We start from the raw sequence: 22,232 nt of genomic DNA, 5'->3' as shown, positions 1-22,232 counted from the left end.
CAGTCTGCTTCCCAATCATGATGCTTATTTTTAGTATGTGCAGGAAATCACTTTCCAAAAAATTACACCTGCTGTATTGACGACAAATACTGAGGCATCCATCAGGGTGAGACTATCTCAGATTCAGAGTAGAAACATTTTACAGTGCCAGCAGATACACTTCTCTGACAAAAGGGTATTTGGCCATATTCTGAATGTCATAAGAGACATTGAAAAAGTGATATATGATTGATTTTCTCTTTTTTCCACTGTCACTTTGATTTGCTAGTCTTTGAGCCCCAGCACCTGCACAATGCTTGTGTTTCCTACTTCTTCACAAAGAGATGGTATGCCACTTTGTCCTTTGTTATTCAGACTTTTTTGACCAAACTGGAAGTGTCTGTGCCACCTGGTCACTGTGTTAAATGATGATGCATTGTTACACCATCTCCACATGGACTGTTGCAATATTATTCCCTTTAAAATGCAAAAACAAGTTACTGCACAATACTTTATCACTGGGTTGCGCTGTTGTTATTATTTTTTTCTTCTAGAGGAATGCTGTGGTATTGTGGAAAGGGGATTTCACTGTCAACCAGGATTGCAGACATGTGTCTGCAGACAAGCAAAATATTAATCATATATATCCCCCATGAACCAAGGACCTTGCCGTTGGTGGGGAGGCTTGCGTGCCTCAGCGATACAAATGGCTGTACCGTAGGTGCAACCACAACGGTGGGGTATCTGTTGAGAGGCCAGACAAACATGTGGTTCCTGAAGAGGGGCAGCAGCCTTTTCAGTAGTTGCAGGGGCAACAGTCTGGATGATTGACTGATCTGGCCTTGTAACATTAACCAAAACGGCCTTGCTGTGCTGGTACTGCGAACGGCTGAAAGCAAGGGGAAACTAAAGCCGTAATTTTTCCCGAGGACATGCAGCTTTACTGTATGATTAAATGATGATGGCGTCCTCATGGGTAAAATATTCCGGAGGTAAAATAGTCCCCCATTCGGATCTCCGGGCGGGGACTACTCAAGAGGACGTCGTTATCAGGAGAAAGAAAACTGGCATTCTACGGATCGGAGCGTGGAATGTCAGATCCCTTAATCGGGCAGGTAGGTTAGAAAATTTAAAAAGGGAAATGGATAGGTTAAAGTTAGATATAGTGGGAATTAGTGAAGTTCGGTGGCAGGAGGAACAAGACTTTTGGTCAGGTGATTACAGGGTTATAAATACAAAATCAAATAGGGGTAATGCAGGAGTAGGTTTAATAATGAATAAAAAAAATAGGAGTGCGGGTTAGCTACTACAAACAGCATAGTGAACGCATTATTGTGGTCAAGATAGACACAAAGCCCATGCCACTACAGTAGTACAAGTTTATATGCCAACTAGCTCTGCAGATGATGAAGAAATTGATGAAATGTATGACGAGATAAAAGAAATTATTCAGGTAGTGAAGGGAGACGAAAATTTAATAGTCATGGGTGACTGGAATTCGTCAGTAGGAAAAGGGAGAGAAGGAAACATAGTAGGTGAATATGGATTGGGGGGAAGAAATGAAAGAGGAAGCCGCCTTGTAGAATTTTGCACAGAGCATAACTTAATCATAGCTAACAATTGGTTCAAGAATCATAAAAGAAGGTTGTATACCTGGAAGAATCCTGGAGATACTAAAAGGTATCAGATAGATTATATAATGGTAAGACAGAGATTTAGGAACCAGGTTTTAAATTGTAAGACATTTCCAGGGGCAGATGTGGATTCTGACCACAATCTATTGGTTATGAACTGCAGACTGAAACTGAAGAAACTGCAAAAAGGTGGGAATTTAAGGAGATGGGACCTGGATAAACTGAAAGAACCAGAGGTTGTAGAGAGTTTCAGGGAGAGCATAAGTGAACAATTGACAGGAATGGGGGAAAGAAATACAGTAGAAGAAGAATGGGTAGCTCTGAGGGATGAAGTAGTGAAGGCAGCAGAGGCTCAAGTAGGTAAAAAGACGAGGGCTAATAGAAATCCTTGGGTAACAGAAGAAATATTGAATTTAATTGATGAAAGGAGAAAATATAAAAATGCAGTAAATGAAGCAGGCAAAAAGGAATACAAACGTCTCAAAAATGAGATCGACAGGAAGTGCAAAACGGCTAAGCAGGGATGGCTAGAGGAGAAATGTAAGGATGTAGAGGCTTGTCTCACTAGGGGTAAGATAGATACTGCCTACAGGAAAATTAAAGAGACCTTTGGAGAGAAGAGAACCACTTGTATGAATATCAAGAGCTCAGATGGCAACCCAGTTCTAAGCAAAGAAGGGAAGGCAGAAAGGTGGAAGGAGTATATAGAGGGTTTATACAAGGGCGATGTACTTGAGGACAATATTATGGAAATGGAAGAGGATGTAGATGAAGATGAAATGGGAGATAAGATACTGTGTGAAGAGTTTGACAGAGCACTGAAAGACCTGAGTCGAAACAAGGCCCCAGGAGTAGACAACATTCCATTAGAACTACTGATGGCCTTGGGAGAGCCAGTCATGACAAAACTCTACCATCTGGTGAGCAAGATGTATGAGACAGGCGAAATACCCACAGACTTCAAGAAGAATATAATAATTCCAATCCCAAAGAAAGCAGGTGTTGACAGATGTGAAAATTACCGAACTATCAGTTTAATAAGTCACAGCTGCAAAATACTAACACGAATTCTTTACAGACGAATGGAAAAACTGGTAGAAGCGGACCTCGGGGAAGATCAGTTTGGATTCCGTAGAAATGTTGGAACACGTGAGGCAATACTAACCTTACGACTTATCTTAGAATAAAGATTAAGAAAAGGCAAACCTACGTTTCTAGCATTTGTAGACTTAGAGAAAGCTTTTGACAACGTTAACTGGAATACTCTCTTTCAAATTCTGAAGGTGGCAGGGGTAAAATACAAGGAGCGAAGGGCTATTTACAATTTGTACAGAAAGCAGATGGCAGTTATAAGAGTCGAGGGCCATGAAAGGGAAGCAGTGGTTGGGAAAGGAGTGAGACAGGGTTGTAGCCTCTCCCCGATGTTATTCAATCTGTATATTGAGCAAGCAGTTAAGGAAACAAAAGAAAAATTCGGAGTAGGTATTAAAATTCATGGAGAAGAAGTAAAAACTTTGAGATTCGCCGATGACATTGTAATTCTGTCAGAGACAGCAAAGGACTTGGAAGAGCAGTTGAACGGAATGGACAGTGTCTTGAAAGGAGGATATAAGATGAACATCAACAAAAGCAAAACGAGGATAATGGAATGTAGTCAAATTAAATCGGGTGATGCTGAGGGGATTAGATTAGGAAATGAGACACTTAAAGTAGTAAAGGAGTTTTGCTATTTAGGGAGTAAAATAACTGATGATGGTCGAAGTAGAGAGGATATAAAATGTAGACTGGCAATGGCAAGGAAATCGTTTCTGAAGAAGAGAAATTTGTTAACATCGAGTATAGATTTAAGTGTCAGGAAGTCGTTTCTGAAAGTATTTGTATGGAGTGTAGCCATGTATGGAAGTGAAACATGGACGATAACCAGTTTGGACAAGAAGAGAATAGAAGCTTTCGAAATGTGGTGCTACAGAAGAATGCTGAAGATAAGGTGGGTAGATCACGTAACTAATGAGGAAGTATTGAATAGGATTGGGGAGAAGAGAAGTTTGTGGCACAACTTGACTAGAAGAAGGGATCGGTTGGTAGGGCATGTTTTGAGGCATCAAGGGATCACAAATTTAGCATTAGAGGGCAGCGTGGAGGGTAAAAATCGTAGAGGGAGACCAAGAGATCAATACACTAAGCAGATTCAGAAGGATGTAGGTTGCAGTAGATACTGGGAGATGAAGAAGCTTGCACAGGATAGAGTAGCATGGAGAGCTGCATCAAACCAGTCTCAGGACTGAAGACCACAACAACAACAACACACACATATATATATATATATATATATATATATATATATATATATATATATATATATATACACACACTTAAAAACAAAGATGATGTGACTTACCAAATGAAAGTGCTGGCAGGTCGACAGACACACAAACGAACACAAACATACACACAAAATTCAAGCTTTCGCAACAAACTGTTGCCTCATCAGGAAAGAGGGAATATATATGTTGTTGCCTACAGGAAAATTAAAGAGACCTTTGGAGAGAAGAGAACCATTTGTATGAATATCAAGAGATCAGATGGCAACCCAGTTCTAAGCAAAGAAGGGAAAGCAGAAAGGTGGAACCATATATATATATATATGGTTATAATAGAAGGAAACATTCCACGAAGGAAAAATATACCTAAAAACAAAGATGATGTGACTTACCAAATGAAAGTGCTGGCAGGTCGACAGACACACAAACGAACACAAACATACACACCATTTGGTAAGTCACATCATCTTTGTTTTTAGGTATATATATATATATATATTTAAGTGATAATTAAAACTTCATGACTGACCCCCATAATATTTCAGCCAAAACAAGGACCAGTTTCCAATGCAAAATCTGTGCATATTGTTCAGTTGCCCTTGTATCACTGCCCAAATACCATCAAAATAAAAATAGTCTAATAACAACCCAAACACATGCATATAATTGTTCATGCAATGCTCCATCTGCAAATGAATTTGTTAACATGTTACAATGAGCATATACACACAAAGCTACATAGTCCTGGCTGAGACAGTGTAACTGTTTGCATCTGTGTGAGTTGGCTCTGCAGGAGGACGTCTTTCAAAAGCTCAGCAACATTTTCAGTCTTGTTTATATGCCTGTTGACCACGCGATGCCTCAACTATAAAGGTAGTCATTCTCTTTATTCCATGATGCACTATGTATATTGCTTGTATCTTTTTGACGCTTTCCTGTAGAAAATCCTGTCCTCTTAAGCTATTCTGCTGATTGAACACTTGTTTTGTATCTGAGGTTAATAAATACAAATATTGCATATATTTTAGCAGTATGGGCTGCTGAATAATTCATCTGTGAGACTGTTGGTATTGTTCAAGAGCACTTCTGCAACAAGTCTGCAACATTGTAAGTCTGAGTTCAGTTTGTGGGGAACAATTTTCTTATTTGAAAATTACTGCTGTCCTAAGCACAGCAGCTTTATTGTGATATTGGCAAGTGAATTTTTTTAAAAATATTTACATAAAACTGTCTTGCTTATTGTTAATTTTTATTTTTTAGGATTTTGTGAAGGTGATGTTACATCTCAAATATTTCACGTTGTTCAGACTATTGTTGTATTTTTGTGGTTAGATTACATTTATTGTGGTTTGATTCTGATTATTCTTGCCTTTACCAGTGTTTATATCAGGCACATTGTCAACAGAATCAAGAGTAATGGCTTTTTTTATATTCCTAGGACAACACTTTTAATGAGACTCAAACCTTTCTGTGGACTGGGAAGCTTCACTTGCATAACAGAGTGACAAAAATTAATTGGGAATCTCAAATAGAAGATGGAGATGGAAAAGTAGAAGTAGTGTGTGATGATGGCTCAGTGTACATTGCTGATTTACTTATAATTACTGTCCCATTAGCCATGATGAACTCCCAAGGAGATTCCACTTTTGTTCCTGCACTGCCATGCCATACACCTGATACTATTAATGTAAGTCACACCTGTTATAACTAGCTTTTCAATTAGTTGTTTTATGGCAGTAATTATAAATAGAAATGTTTCATTTGTGGGTCAGAGTTTAAGTGTGATACACTGCTCATTTTTTTCAGTAATGCAGGGAAAATGATGTTTTTGTTTGCTTAAATAAATTTATATGTGCTTTAATAATAAGAAAGTGATCCATGTTCATATCCAGTCAACTAACTTCAAATCATTAGTTGTCTTAAAGGTAAACACTTGAAAACCTGAAACCTTCTGACTGTTTACAACCATATACCAGACTATAGCTAGAATATCGACTTCTGTCATTCATAGGCATTTTTACCTACTGGGTAATTCAGCTACCCCTTACAACCTAACTCAGAATATCGAGCTTCCACCAGTGCTTTCCAATTCCTTAAATTTCACAGATATTTTCCTGGCTTATCTATCTGACTTACACTTCTGCAAAAACAGATAGGGAGAGAATAGCTTTGACATAATCTATAGATTTTTTACAGAATTAGTTTTTGAGTTTGCAGTAAAGTGAATACTTTTAATGTAACTTCAATACAGAATGAAACAGCATGACAGACCAGGAATCAGACTTGGATCTTGGCCTTTAGCAGATAACATTATTATCTATTGAGCAACATAAACATGCTTCACAAACTGACACAAAACTTAACTGCCCTCAGCCTGATGGAATGTGATTTTGAGGTCAATGTAATATGAAAATAAATAATAGCCTGCAGTTTTTAATTTTACTGCTTCTCATGGTGTAATGACGTGATAAACTATTGCTTGAAATTCATCTATTGATGGTAATATCAATATCAGAAGTGTTGTCGTGGCTTTTAAATAAATGATATGCTACAGACCTGCAGCAGGCTTTTCCTTCACCTTTCCTTTCTGCACCATCATCAGTTATCACAGTAAGATGCAGTAAAACAGTTATTTGTAACAAGACAAGTTTCATATCAGCACACACTCCGCTGCAGAGTGAAAAATTCGTTCTGGAGTTATTTGTATCTCGTGATCATATACTTTGCGAGTGATGGCACTTGTAATGAAACAGCCTATATACACCCATAATAATTTCTTGCGGCTCAAAGATATGGTTCAGATCTTTCAAGTGGACACCATTCTCTGACTTGCATCTCCCTACCCTACTCCAGTAATCCTGCTGGGTAAGAGGGACCTACAGTTTTACATGGAATCCGAATCACGATTGGTTCCTGGCAGATCTTCACATCATTGAGAAGTGAAGGTCAGGTTAAAGGCAAAAATTCCTTGGTTGGCTGGGATTTGATCCCAGAACCTCTGTTTCCAGGTAAGCACTTTACCACTAGACCACCAGGCCTGACCTATATACACTCATGACCAACTGAATTAAAGACAGCTGCTGCATTGGAAGGAGATTGCCCCTGTCATTATTGTGAATGGAATATAAAAAGATAGTGGTGCATTTAATCTTTAATGCTTTGGTCAAGTGAAATATAGTCTTAGCAATATTTTCACTTATATATCAATAGTTGAAATAGCAATTCACCCTTTTGTTGAAAAAATTAATTACTTCTGATACAGAATAAAATCACAAAATTGAAATAATATCTAATAGTTTGGCAAGACAAGACAGAAATGAAAATATAATATGGAAGATATACATTTTCTGTTGATAGTTTTACTAAACAAGATGACCATTTCTGACTTGCAGGACATAAGTGATTTTGTTTTATTATTTTATAGCTTAGAAAAAGAACGAGCCAGCTTTTGGAGCAATCACAAGTACTGTTAGGAACATCAGTAAAGCTGTGCTTACTCCATGGTAATTGACTACCACTGAAATATCTTTGATTGGTAACATCACTTCTTGTACAGCAGTAGTATTGATATTTGTACTTTAAAACAAATTCTTACTGCATGAGCTATGCTGGGAACAGAGGAGAGTTGTCATTAGAAAAAAATTATCTTTAACTTAAGCACTTCATTTTTAACATCTTTGTCAAAGACAGTAGATATGAATAGAAATTGTATTGCTCCATAAGTGGGTATAGCTTCTTCAATTCTTTGAAACCACATATTTAGTTGTGATAGTGGCAATCTGTTTGTAAAAAGTTGTGACTTATTCTCTCAGCTTCTCATCCCCACAAAGCTTGTCAAAGTGCTGTTTTACTTGGTTTTATGGAATTGTTGCTTGATGCCCCATGATTAACAGTTGCAGAAAGCTTCATCAAGCAGTTTGCTTGAACTATCCTATGGTGCTAACTCTGTCTGACAGCACTGTTCCTAATAGGTTGCATGAAGCGGCAACATCCATATTCTGAGATTGCAAGGCCATAGGTGCTTGTTTTCTGTCTAGGCCTTTATATTGAATTACGAAAAGGATAACAGATGTCTAGGGTTCAATTTTCTTATTAACACCTATTGCTGGACTTCATTCTTTCATTTCTTACTCTTAATACCTATGTTTGGCAGAGCCTTGAGAATGTCAATGATTGTTTCTTTATTGCAATGCATTGTATTCAGTGGCTTTAGCCTTACCTTGAAAGTGCTCATTGTGCAAGTTTTTAAATCCTACCGTAGTGGCCAAAAAGTTTGTAGATGTTTTGGAAAGAAGAGCTTTCTCTCAGTTAGTCTTTACACCATCTTTAAGGACTAAATTGAAATTGTGACTTGCACAAAGGACAAAGTAGGAACAACATGCTAATTTCTTGATTCTTTCTTGTATGTCATTATCTGGGATTTAAGTATTATTAAGTCTACGTCTATGTTTATTGGGTAATAGTGGTGGCCACTACATGATCGGCGTATGTAAAATGTGAACTGTTGCAGTGTTAGGGAATGTAAGTAACATACCTAAGGTAGAAAAATTCACTCATAATGTTTGTGAAATGGGTAAAGAAACAACTCATCACACAGGAGGAACGACCAACAGGAGCAGTGCTCACAAAACAGAAAACAGGTGACCAATCTCCCCCCCCACCCCCCCACACCCCCCCACACTCCGCCAAACAAACAAAAAAAAAAAAAAAATCATTTCCAACAACAAAATTCTTTACAAAAGAATCAAGAAATAGAAAAAAAAGGGACTTCAGATAGGATATTATGCAGACAACATGATGATACAGAAAAAACTTAAAATGCATGCATGACAGCCAAAGACAACTTTATTAGCTAACTAGCAACTTGTCCAGCTTTGTCGCACTAAGTATCTACAGCCAAACGATGTGTCTAGTGCAGCAGTCATAAATTATATATGGAAACATAGACCATGATATAGGTATGTATCAGTGAAAACTGTATCAAAATCCCTACATTAGTTCTTAAAATTAGATTTCACACAAAGACAGAAAAATGTGACAGGAAACTTTAATTCAGCATAGTTGAGCCAGTCTACACTTAATACAATGCAATTATTGTGTTTACAACCAATGTAAATATTCTGTGTGAATCAGGAGTATATGTGTGTGTTTGTGTAATTATATATGTCTTTTTATTTGTAGCATATCATGTATCGGAGGCTGCCCAAGTGATCATGTCTGAAGACCACAAAGAAAAAATGAAAAAGAAACAGACATGCCTGATCTAGATGTGTAGCCCATGACAGCATTCCTCTTGTAAACTTTAGTATATAGTGATTTATTGTTGAGACTCATTGCTGCAATTAGTTCTTAGTGGTAGACATTTTTGTCCTAGATACAAAGAGTTGTTCCCACATGTTGGTTTGAATGAAGGAAAGCAACAGACTGGAAACTGAGTTGTCTGCAGTGCTGCTGAAAAAGGAAAACTGTATATAAATGAATGAAATTGCACCCCACGCTGAAATAGGTTTTTTTAGAAAACATTTTAGTTTGTGTGTAAACAATCAAAAACCACAGATTTTGACTCTGAATGTTTTTTCACAATGCAGTTGTTCTCAAAGAATTGCTAGGATATATCAATGTTAAGTAAGTTACTGTCTATTGTTCAAGACAATTGGGTTATGAGTGCAAATTGTGATTGATAATCTGAGTGAAGCAGGAATTGAAATTCTGAAATAGACATCTGTTTTTGAAATACAACCCTCAACCATTTGTAGAAATCTTTGAAAATCTTCTGTAGTCATCCACAAGGAATTTCTGAATCTCATTCCATCCTGTACAGTTAAGATGTCAAGAAGATAGTGCCCATATCAAGAAGCTCACAAATCCACCAACATTTATGAGCACATGAAAGTCAAGATTCTTTTACCACTTCTTATATAAGATTTCAAAATGTCCAAAGAATTAATATGTGAATGTGTTAAGTTGTTTCCACACTGACCATGCCAGTCTGAACAAGTGCTGCATGTTGTCAGTGTATCTACACCTACAACTACATCTATACTCTGCAAACCACCGTTAGGCACAGGGCAGAGGGTACGTCCCATAGTACCAGTTATTAGGGATTCTTCTTGTTCCAGTCACATATAGAGCCTGAGAAGAATGATTGTTTGAATGCGTCTGTGTGCACACTAATTATTCTAATGTTATTCTCGTGATCCCTATGTGAGTGATATGTAGGGGAGTGTAGTAGATTCCTAGAGTCACCATTTAAAGCAGGTTCTTGGAACTTTGTTAATAGACTTTCTCAGTATAGTTTACGTCTGTCTTCAAGACTCCAGCTCAGTTTCTTCTGTATCTCTGTGACACTCCCATATGTATTAAAAAAACCTTGACAATTTGTGCTGCCCTTCTCTGTATACATTCAATATCCCCAGTTAGTCCTATTTGGTAAGTGTTCCAGAAACTTGAACAGTATTCTAGGATGGACCACACGAGTGATTTGTAAGCATTCCCCTTTGTAGACTGATTGCACTTCCCCAGTATTCTACCAATAAACCAATCTACTATCTGCTTCACCAATGACTGAGCGTATGTAATCATTCCATTTCATATCCCTACAGAGTGTTACACCCCGGTATTTGTATGAGTTGGCCAGTTCCGGCAGTGACTCTTTGGACACTTTGTTATCGTACTTAAGACTGGTAAAAGACACCTCACATCCATGTGCTCATAAATGTCATAGGATATTATGTTTTTTTCATTTTGTGAAGTGCACAATTTTACATTTCTGAGCATTTAAAGTAAGATGCCAATCTTTGCAGCACTTTGAAATCTTATGAAGATCTGACTGAATATTTATGCAGATTCTTTCAGACAGTACTTCATTATAGATAACTGCATCATCTACAAAAAGTCAGGTGGTACTATTAATATTGTCTCCAAGGCATCAATGTACAACATGAATAACAAAAGTCCCAACACACTTCCCTGGGGCACACTGAAAGTTACTTCTACATCTGATGATGATTCTCCATCCAAGAGAGCACGCTGCATCCTCCCTACCAAAAAAGTCCTCAATCCAGTCACAAATTTCACTTGGTGCTCTATATGATCAAACTTCTGACAACAAGCATAGATGTGGTACCAAGCCAAATGCTTTTTGGAAGCCAAGCAATACTGCATCTACCAGACTGCCTCAATCCAAAGTTTTCAGTATGTCATTTGAGAAAAGTGCAAGTTGGGTTTCACATGATCAATGTTTTCGGAATCCATGCAGGTTGGCATTCAGAAGGTCATTCTGGTCAAGATACCTCATTATTTGCAAAAACAGACATAATGTCTTATGGGATAACAGCAATCAGTGATTTTATAATGTTGCTTAAAATCAGTCTTGATTGCAAAAAAAATTTTTTTTATTCATATGACCGGTTTCGGTTCATTCAGAACCATCTTCAGATCTGTAAAAATAATTATACTAATTTACCATTTCACAGAAGCAAATGTTTTTCATCCTATCTAATCAACTTTGACATCTACATATTTTAGCCAAATATTTTTAATATTAAAAGATCTACTGAATACAGTATGTACAAATGGAATGTAACAAATGTACCAGACGCCACCTGTCGGTAATAGTGCTATAATCAATATAAATGACGTGCACTCTGCCAACCAATTTTATGTGACGTAGCATGTGAAAGTTGCTGGATTTGGACGGGTTACTCCTGTACCTGAAATATCAGGTACGTTCTGGTACATTTGATGTTGATCAGATAGGATGAAAAACATTTGCTTCTGTGAAATGGTAAATTAGTATAATTATTTTTACAGATCTGAAGATGGTTCTGAATGAACCGAAACCGGTCATATGAATAAAAAATTTTTTGCAATCAAGACGGATTTTAAGCAACATTATACCTCATTATGTTTGAGCTCAGAATAAGTTCTAAGATTTTACAACAAATTAATGTCAAGGGTATGGGATGGTAGTTTTGTGGATCATTTCTACTACCTTTCTTGTAGAGGGGTGTGACATGTGCTTGTTTCCAAGAACCTGGGATGGTGTTTTGTTCAAGGGAACTATGATTGATTATAGTTAGAAGAGGGGCTAACTTAGCCACAAATTCAGTATAGAATCTGACAGGGATTCCATCGGATCCTGGAGCTTATTTCATTCATCTTTTCAGTGGTATGTGGATTAAATTGGGGAAGTCTTTCTTGGTTTCCCTTTGTAAAGGAACATTTGAAAACAGAAGCATTTCAGGTTTTGCTTTGCTACCTTCAGCTTGCGTTCATGTCTCATTCACTAATGTCTGGACATTAACTTTAGTACCAATAAGTGTCTTTACATATGATCAGAATGTCTTTGGTTTCTTTGAAAGATCATTTGACAATATTCTGCTATGGTAGTCATTGAAGGCATTACACATTGTTCTCTTGACAGCCAAACACATTTCATTCAGAATTTCTCTATCTATAGCCCTACGCCATCCTCAAAGAGGTCAGGTGTATTTGTTGTAGTTAGATCCAACATGTTTACGTAATCAGTATGGTTCCCAACTATTTGTTCTAGGTAGTTTTCAGGGGAGACATTTAGTGCTGTTCCACAGGACGTCTTATTATGCCCACCACTAACAAAACTGTGATCTTCCCAGTTAATTGTTGGATGATTTAAAGTCTCCACCAGTGATTACAATATGAGTGAGGAATTTATGTACAAGTGAACTGAGGTTTTCTCTAAAGTTTTGGTTACATCAAGAGATCATTCTGGTGGGCAATAGAAGGATCCAATTATCATTTTATGCCTACCCCAGATACTAAATCTTGCCCAAAGAAATCTCACATGCAACTTCAATTTCTGTCTTGGTGGGTCTGAGTTTCTTGTCTGCTGTGACAAATACACCACCTCCATTTCCCAATAGCCTATCCTCTCAATATACACTTAAATTTTCCCAAAAAATCTCACTGCTTTCAATTTCATGTTCAACCAGCTTTCTGTACTTAACATTGTGTGAGCTTCACTCTTTTCATGAACGCTTCAAACTCTGGCACTTTGTTGTGAATGATTCAGTAGTTTACCATTTGGATTTTAATACCCTGATCTGTGGGGGCATTTCTTTCGAGCTTACACTGATACTGTTGGGTTTCCTACAAACATTTTTATCTGGATTGGATGGAGAGTCACTTAATCTAAAAAACCATAGTGTGTGCCCCACACACAGCCAGCTGCCTGAGTAGCAGCCTCTGATGTGTAGTGCATCCTTGATCCACTTAGGGGGACCCATGAAGGCTAGTCTTCTCTTCCTTCTCTAACAGTGGCTGGAATGACCCAAGTATGAACTCAGAGTCTAAATGACAGGCATCATTTGTTCCTATGTATGCCACAATCTGCATTTGATTGTACCCATTTGCCTCAATGGCTGCTGGAATAGCCTCTTCAACATGTTGAATGATGCCTGCCGGCATACACAGTGAGTGCACTTGGTGTCCTTTCCTGTCCTTTGCTGCCATTTTTCTAAGGGGTATCATCATTCACAATGCGTTTGATCTGCCAGTGATTCATAGACCTCTACCCTTTTGTGTTTGTCTCCTCTTGACACTGGACAAACCAGGATTCCGCAGAACAGTTGAACTTAATCCCACTGGCTCTGTTTGAGTTTCAGTGAGAGGGAGCACCTCAAACTTGTTGGTTAAAGGGATCACTACCACATCCTGAGTCCTCCCTGGTCTCCGTCCACCCTGTACAGGACATACTGGTACCAGTATGACAGCTACACAACTCCTGTAAGCTCTTTCAACACACTGATTTACAGCAGCTGCCAATCATTTGATGGTAGTCAGAGTAATTTCCTGCTGCTTATGAACATCAACTGATTCATCCCATGTTCGAGAACAGCATTCAAAATGGAGTTGCCTAGTGGCAGTGAAAAAATAACTTTAAGTTAAGCCCACTGATTATCTTTTAATCTGTTCAGATAAATAGTTGCTAATTCCCCACAAGAATTGAAGCAAATACACAACATGAGATGTCTATTAAGGCAACACAAAAACCTGTGGTAAAAATTACTAGTTTCATGAAACATTTTGAGGTTAATTGTAGTTGTTTGCAAACTAAAAAACTGTGTTATTTATGATGGATACAGACAATATACACTCCTGGAAATGGAAAAAAGAACACATTGACACCGGTGTGTCAGACCCACCATACTTGCTCCGGACACTGCGAGAGGGCTGTACAAGCAATGATCACACGCACGGCACAGCGGACACACCAGGAACCGCGGTGTTGGCCGTCGAATGGCGCTAGCTGCGCAGCATTTGTGCACCGCCGCTGTCAGTGTCAGCCAGTTTGCCGTGGCATACGGAGCTCCATCGCAGTCTTTAACACTGGTAGCATGCCGCGACAGCGTGGACGTGAACCGTATGTGCAGTTGACAGACTTTGAGCGAGGGCGTATAGTGGGCATGCGGGAGGCCGGGTGGACGTACCGCCGAATTGCTCAACACGTGGGGCGTGAGGTCTCCACAGTACATCGATGTTGTCGCCAGTGGTCGGCGGAAGGTGCACATGCCCGTCGACCTGGGACCGGACCGCAGCGACGCACGGATGCACGCCAAGACCGTAGGATCCTACGCAGTGCCGTAGGGGACTGCACCGCCACTTCCCAGCAAATTAGGGACACTGTTGCTCCTGGGGTATCGGCGAGGACCATTCGCAACCGTCTCCATGAAGCTGGGCTACGGTCCCGCACACCGTTAGGCCGTCTTCCGCTCACGCCCCAACATCGTGCAGCCCGCCTCCAGTGGTGTCGCGACAGGCGTGAATGGAGGGACGAATGGAGACGTGTCGTCTTCAGTGATGAGAGTCGCTTCTGCCTTGGTGCCAATGATGGTCGTATGCATGTTTGGCGCCGTGCAGGTGAGCGCCACAATCAGGACTGCATACGACCGAGGCACACAGGGCCAACACCCGGCATCATGGTGTGGGGAGCGATCTCCTACACTGGCCTTACACCACTGGTGATCGTCGAGGGGACACTGAATAGTGCACGGTACATCCAAACCGTCATCGAACCCATCGTTCTACCATTCCTAGACCGGCAAGGGAACTTGGTGTTCCAACAGGACAATGCACGTCCACATGTATCCCGTGCCACCCAACGTGCTCTAGAAGGTGTAAGTCAACTACCCTGGCCAGCAAGATCTCCGGATCTGTCCCCCATTGAGCATGTTTGGGACTGGATGAAGCGTCGTCTCACGCGGTCTGCACGTCCAGCACGAACGCTGGTCCAACTGAGGTGCCAGGTGGAAATGGCATGGCAAGCCGTTCCACAGGACTACATCCAGCATCTCTACGATCGTCTCCATGGGAGAATAGCAGCCTGCATTGCTGCGAAATAGTTCCTGAATATACAGACAGAAGCAAGCAGGCAACTTCAGTTTATATAGAAGGAGAGAATATATGAAACTGTTGGTGATTCGTGTAGGTCAGACTTGTAGGAACTTTAAAACAAGATATTCTGAAAAGGCAAACCTACGTTTCTAGCATTTGTAGACTTAGAGAAAGCTTTTGACAATGTTGATTGGAATACTCTCTTTCAAATTCTAAAGGTGGCAGGGGTAAAATACAGGGAGCGAAAGGCTATTTACAATTTGTACAGAAACCAGATGGAAGTTATAAGAGTCGAGGGACATGAAAGGAAAGCAGTGGTTGGGCCTTTCCCCGATGTTATTCAATCTTTATATTGAGCAAGCAGTAAAGGAAACAAAAGAAAAATTAGGAGTATGTATTAAAATCCATGGAGAAGTAATAAAAACTTTGAGGTTTGCCGATGACGGTGTAATTCTGTCAGAGACAGCAAAGGATTTGGAAGAGCAGTTGAACGGAATGGATAGTGTCTTGAAAGGAGGACATAAGATGAACATCAACAAAAGCAAAACGAGGATAATGGAATGTAGTCGGATTAAGTCGGGTGATGCTGAGGCAATTAGATTAGGAAATGAGACACTTAAAGTAGTAAAGGAGTTTTGCTATTTGGGGAGCAAAATAACTGATGATGGTCGAAGTAGAGAGGATATAAAATGTAGGCTGGCAATGGCAAGGAAAGTGTTTCTGAAGAAGAAAAATTTGTTAACATCGAGTATAGATTTAAGCGTCAGGAAGTCATTTCTGAAAGTATTTGTATGGAGTGTAGCCATGTATGGAAGTGAAACATGGACGGTAAATAGTTTGGACAAGAATAGACTAGAAGCTTTCGAAATGTGGTGCTACAGAAGATTGCTGAAGATTAGATGGGTAGATCACATAACTAATGAGGAAGTATTGAATAGGATTGGGGAGAAGAGAAGTTTGTGGCACAACTTGACCAGAAGAAGGGATTGGTTGGTAGGACATGTTCTGAGGCATCAAGGGATCACCAATTTAGTATTGGAGGGCAGTGTGGAGGGTAAAAATCGTAGGGGGAGACCAAGAGATGAATACACTAAGCAGATTCAGAAGGATGTAGGTTGCAGTAGGTACTGGGAGATGAAGAAGCTTGCACAGGATAGAGTAGCATGGAGAGCTGCATCAAACCAGTCTCAGGACTGAAGACCACAACAGCAACAACAATCACTTAATGGTTTACAACAATTAAGTAACAAACATAGGTACTAAATTCCAGGGGCTCTTAGGACTGCAACTGGAAAGTGTTGACTTCTTGGAAGGGAAAGTGAGGTAGGTGGGGAAATGGGGAAAGGGGTGAGAGAACACACACACACACACACACACACACACACACACACAGACACACACACACACACACACACACACACACACACAGACATGCACACAAAAAAAATGTGGGTCTGTGTGCATGTGTGTGCAAGTGTGCACACACCTGCAAATGCAAATGCTAAGCTACTACCCAATGAAAACAAAATAATGTGTAATGAGTCTTATAAACTGCTAATTAAGGTAAAAAATATGACAGTACAAATAAGAACAAAGCTTAAATGTAGTTTTTCATCCTCATTTTTATTTCTCAAATATTTAGAAATATTTCAGTTTGTACTGATATGGTGAAACATGTCTGGGTGAGGGAATTGAGAAAAAATGTGTTATTTATGAAAAGAGATGCATTGTGAATTGATTATTTACTAATGAAGTATCCAAATATCTGTCTAAAGCATAAGATAAACAAAATATCAGAATATCTGGAGATCACACTGGACCAACAGCTGGCACATTTTAGTATAATTGGAATAAACAGTATATGAACAAACTCCACTTACAATACAATTTCAACAGATTATGATAGTAAATTTTTCATTGTTGAATTAATTTCCATTTCCATTCCTGAATTGATTCTCTGTTTATGCAATTCTGGTGTACTTGTAACACCTTGTAGGGACTGGAAATGAAACTCCTAGTTTGAGAATTGAGTCTACATCAAACACACACACACACACACACACACACACACACACACACACTCTCTCTCTCTATGAAATGCATATCAGCATATCATATGAATTACAAGGTATGTAAAGCTATAAGTTCAAACAAGGAGTACCAAAAGGAACTCACAGGCAACTTTCGTTTTTATCTCAGATTAGTGTAACCCATTAAAATAAAAACCTTGGTAAATAAGGTAGGCCATTGTTATTATCTTCTCTGTTTGATGTTCCCAACATCCATAGTTTGTAGTTGGATAATGTTAAAAATAATCCTTATTTGTTGATGTAATAATGTCCATTTTTGAGTCTTCCTGTTTGTTGACTGGTCCATGTTTATAATGAGCAATAACTTTTCTTTTTATTTTTTTGCATTTTTGCACCATTTCAGTATGCTATTTTCATATTTTAAAATATTTTGCAGTTAAAATGATGAGCTGTAATACAAGTCAGTAATTTATCTTTCATTCAAAGTACTAAGTGTGGAAAACAGTTGTTGACCACCAACACACTATGGACATTTATGAGCATATATTAATGCTTAATGTAGGTTATATTATCTATTTTTCCATATTTTCTTTCCATTTTATTTTTTCCTTATTTTTTCTCTTTTCTTTCATTTGGTTGCCAGGGGTTCTTTGGCCTGGAGGGCCCCAAACCATTGGCTGGTTATTTCAGCATACAGCTTAGTTGCATTGCTAGTGTACTGCTATTAAGAGAAAGTTGCAGTTATATGAACAGGAAACGCTGAAATTATTGTAATTTGTGTGTGTGTGTTTTGCTATTATATTGTAGTGGAACTTACAAGTAGCATCGGCATGATAACGAAGTGCAATACTTTTTTAATATGTCATCTCTATGGGAATATCTGTTCTCAACCCTAAGATATCAGTTTTATTGCACTTTAAGTTTCTTTTTAATAAAACAGCCATCAATGAACATCAACTGATTTCATTATGAAGTTGATGTTACTGAGTGATAAGTTCTCACATTTTAGCATTGATGTCTGTTTAAGGTTTTGTGGAAAGCCCAAGAAGAGTAATTGAAAAGAATGAATGACTACCATCTATTTTAGGGCTTTAGAATACTGTGTGTGTGTGTGTGTGTGTGTGTGTGTGTGTGTGTGTGTGGAAGGGGGGGGGGAGAAGGGGGGGCATGTATTATTAGAAACATTAAATATTATATGACTGTTTGAAGTTGGTGTCAACTGATGCTACTGTTGTGTGATTCTGTTTAGTATCTTAATTGACTCAGGATTATCTTAACTCATTTTCTTTTTGTTATTATTATGTTGTTTATTTTACCATATGTAATGCAAGGTATTACACAGATCTTAATGTGCTAATATTGTTACAGGTAATATCAAATCAACATTATCTTCTGATGTTAGCAGGTACATTGAATTAGTCTGTGTTTTTTATGTCAACTGTAACCTATAGTTGGTGTCACTGTTTGTCATGCATACAGTGCAATGTGAAATCATTTGCTTCAAATGTGATATGTGTGTTTTAAATTGCCCTACCATATGTAAGGAAAGATTCATCATAATTGAAGGAATACACAAGTAAATGTTTAATCTCAAGCTTCTGGAACAAAAAATGTCTTTCTCTTTTTAAAAAAATGAGGAATTACTACCAGAATAGATATAATTCACTCAGTTCGAAACAGATACAAATACATAACTGATAACCTATAAATAAATGATTATGATGCCCAATGGTTAAAATAAATGGCAGTGTTTTTGTCAGAGAGCAGTCATTGTTAACAGAGAAATGTTGGAGCTTGTAAGTGCATACTGATTTACAAGGGAGTTCCTTAATAAATAATAACAGAAAGCAAGAAAAATTTCAATTGAGAACAACACAAGGAAAATCATAGGAAAAGATCATCAGGCTGTCGTGAATATCACACTGATTTATGAGTGATATAGCTAGATCTAAATGAAAGATCCATGTCTCAAAAATAGCAGATAATAAAGAGAGAATGAGAGTTAAGGGTGAGAAAGAACAATCCTGTTAGTAGCATAATGATGAGTGCAAAAGAGGGGAAGACTGAGAAGGAGAAATATGGAATAAAGTCTGGCTGGCAGACAGGAATCATGGTGCTGTTGAACAGCAGTTTATTTGCTGCAGAATTCTGCATTTGTGACATTTAAGAGAAGATATGGATGACTGCAAAGTGAAAGAAGCACATAACATCCTGTGATTTTGTTATAGAATATCCTTGTAGTAGAATATAGTCTGCTATTACACAAAATACCCATGTGTAAATCACTCAGTGCTACTAGAGAATTTTGTGTCAAACTTCCATGTTCACCCTGCACTTATCACTGCACTATACAGAATAGAACTAAGCATATTTGTATGTATAATGTGTATATATATTCAAAATTGTCACTTTATTATTTATACAGAACTTGCTGTGTTATCATTTACTCTGCACAAAATAAAACTCCATTCAAATAAAAATAAGAAAAAAAAGTCCACTTACCAATAGGCTGCTGATTAACATACAGAATTAAAAACTAAAGCTCCACTAACTTCCAGACCTGTGCACTCTGTTTCCATTAGCCAGATCTGTTTTCGAAATCCACTCCAAGTGCATAAGTTTAACTAGGAGATCCTCTGTTTGAGGTATAGGATGTAAATATAAGAGGATTTGACTATTAATTGTATCTTGAAATTACCAAAAATTCAGATCATTCCAACAGATTTCCTTACAGTAACTCTTGGCATAATGAAAGTGATAAGAAGATGGTTTAATGGTGTCTTGCATGTTCCAGTAATTCAATGTGGACATTATATATTACTTATGTTTCTTTCTGTGAGTACACATTTTGATAAATGTCTGTGCTTATCTTGTGTTATGGCTTGTAATTTGTGCAACAGTTCTGCTTGCACTTTTATGGCAACAGAAGGCCTGACATAAATGGGTCAGCATGTAGCACCCTCATTTGAAAGCAGATATGTGCACATCTTTAGCAATGAAAATTGTACAGTGAAGAAAATGTTGTAATTTATCATAATTGCATGGTACCTAGTTATTAAATGGTATAAAATGTGAGACAGGAAATGTTTTTTTGTGAATTTTGTTAATTTGAACTTTGTATATGGGGACTTGTTTTATCTATATGTGACGGTAGTATCTGTTCCCGAAAGAACAGTTACCGTGGATGACCATGCAGCTTTGCTAGAAATGAAATGATAATTAAATGGACACCATAGCTGCAAACGGGCGTTGATGTACTTCATTGGGGACATGTTGAAAATGTGTGCCCCAACCGGGACTCGAACCCGGGATCTCCTGCTTACATGGCAGACGCTCTATCCATCTGAGCCACCGTGGGCACAGAGGATAGTGCGTCTGCAGGGACTTATCCCTTGCACGCTCCCCGTGAGATCCACATTCCCAACATGTCCACACCACTACATTCGTAGTGCGCCTAATAGATGTTTGCCCATCATACTCATTACTCGTGGCAGATTAACTACCAAGTCCCGTACGAGTTCGGGCATAGCATGTGCATTCGCACAAGAAGGTCAATGGCCGGGAAGCCATATTTTAACTATATGTGACGGTAGTATCTGTTCCCGAAAGAACAGTTACCGTGGATGACCATGCAGCTTTGCTAGAAATGAAATGATAATTAAATTGTTTTATGTCAGCTTGTGAATACCTGAAGAATTAATTTCATTTGTTATTTACATTTTCTTTTGATGTTACAGGGAATGATATACAGTCCTTTAGATATAATTTCTCTGAAGTTTGATCAGCGATGGTGGCCAGAAGAATGTCACGGTATCGGTCTCTTATGGGAAAGGCTTCCTAATAGTGAAAGCAAAGTCAACAAAAATAAGGTAAGGCATGGCTTCTCTCTGCTAATAATAATTCTAAATTTGAAAAAAATAATCACTTGCGTCTGTCATTTGGATGAGAAAAGATTATGCACAGATGAGTATATACCTTGGAATCCCAGACCCAAATAAAAACATAAGTTAAAACTTCTGAGAAAATGAAACTGCAGAATGTAATAGATGAGTGCTGAATTGCTAAGAATCTATTACAGGGTGTTCAAAAACTCTCTGCAGTGCCGTATGCAGCTGTGAATATACCGAAATGAAACTCAGTGAAATACAAGTTATTAATTTATTGAATATTCAGTTTCACTTACAGATTTTCAGATTAAATGTTGAAAGTGTCCCCCCTGTTGTTGAATACACAATTCAATTTTTCTAATCATTTTTCCAAACACAAGCTGTAACATTTCTTCTGTAACAGAAGCAGTGAAAGTGGATATTGCAGTTTTCAATTCATCGATGGACAGTTTTTATTGACAGTTGCTTTCATTGCATCCCAAAAGAGAAGAAAAAGTCAGTTGGTGTTAGGTCAGGCGATCATGGAGGCCAAAGTCCCTGTGAAATTATGCGATCACCAAAAACATCAGCAAGCAGCGACATTGAAACATGAGCTATATGCGCGGTTGCACCATCTTGTTGAAAATAACCGTTCATTGTTTCACTTAACACAAGCTGAGGTAAATGCAACAGTGGAATGTTGGGAGAGTCCACTTGAAGGGAAGTAATCTAGGCAGGTGAACAATCATATGGCACGCGTGGCTAACAATCATACGGCACTGCGGAGAGACTTTTTGAACACCCCATATAACGCTGATGCAGAGAGAGCTGTTGACAATTCAGAAACAAGGAAAACAGTACCAAATAAAAGGGGAAAATTAGGGTACACCAGAGGAGAAAAGAAAGAGTAACAAAAAGAAATTAAATAATGAAGGTGAAAGGCTAGGAAGAGGATGGTAAGTCTCCACTGGTGGACACTTCAAGAAATATATAAATGTATTGTAAAAACAAACTTCAGCAGTACCATGA

At 38.4% G+C, this 22,232-nt stretch overlaps 1 protein-coding gene and 1 non-coding gene across 2 annotated transcripts in view; one reads left to right on the top strand and one right to left on the bottom strand.

Moving 5' to 3' along the window:
- LOC126164818 (uncharacterized) overlaps positions 1–21,455 on the top strand; it is a 67,324-nt gene extending 45,869 nt beyond the window's left edge. The window contains exons 5-7 of the mRNA XM_049920274.1: positions 5,373–5,621; positions 21,075–21,206; positions 21,438–21,455. Coding sequence (XP_049776231.1) covers positions 5,373–5,621; positions 21,075–21,206; positions 21,438–21,455 — 399 coding nt within the window. The remainder of the gene's footprint in view (positions 1–5,372; positions 5,622–21,074; positions 21,207–21,437) is intronic.
- Trnat-ugu (transfer RNA threonine (anticodon UGU)) lies at positions 20,622–20,696 on the bottom strand. The gene has a single exon. It is a non-coding gene; the product is annotated as a tRNA-Thr (tRNA).
- Positions 21,456–22,232: the final 777 nt, after the last annotated feature.

Source organism: Schistocerca cancellata, chromosome 1 (genome assembly GCF_023864275.1).
Source record: "Schistocerca cancellata isolate TAMUIC-IGC-003103 chromosome 1, iqSchCanc2.1, whole genome shotgun sequence".
Classification (NCBI taxonomy): Eukaryota; Metazoa; Arthropoda; class Insecta; order Orthoptera; family Acrididae; genus Schistocerca; species Schistocerca cancellata.
The sequence above is the reverse complement of the archived record's forward strand: the minus strand, read 5'-3'. Positions and strand labels throughout refer to the sequence as shown.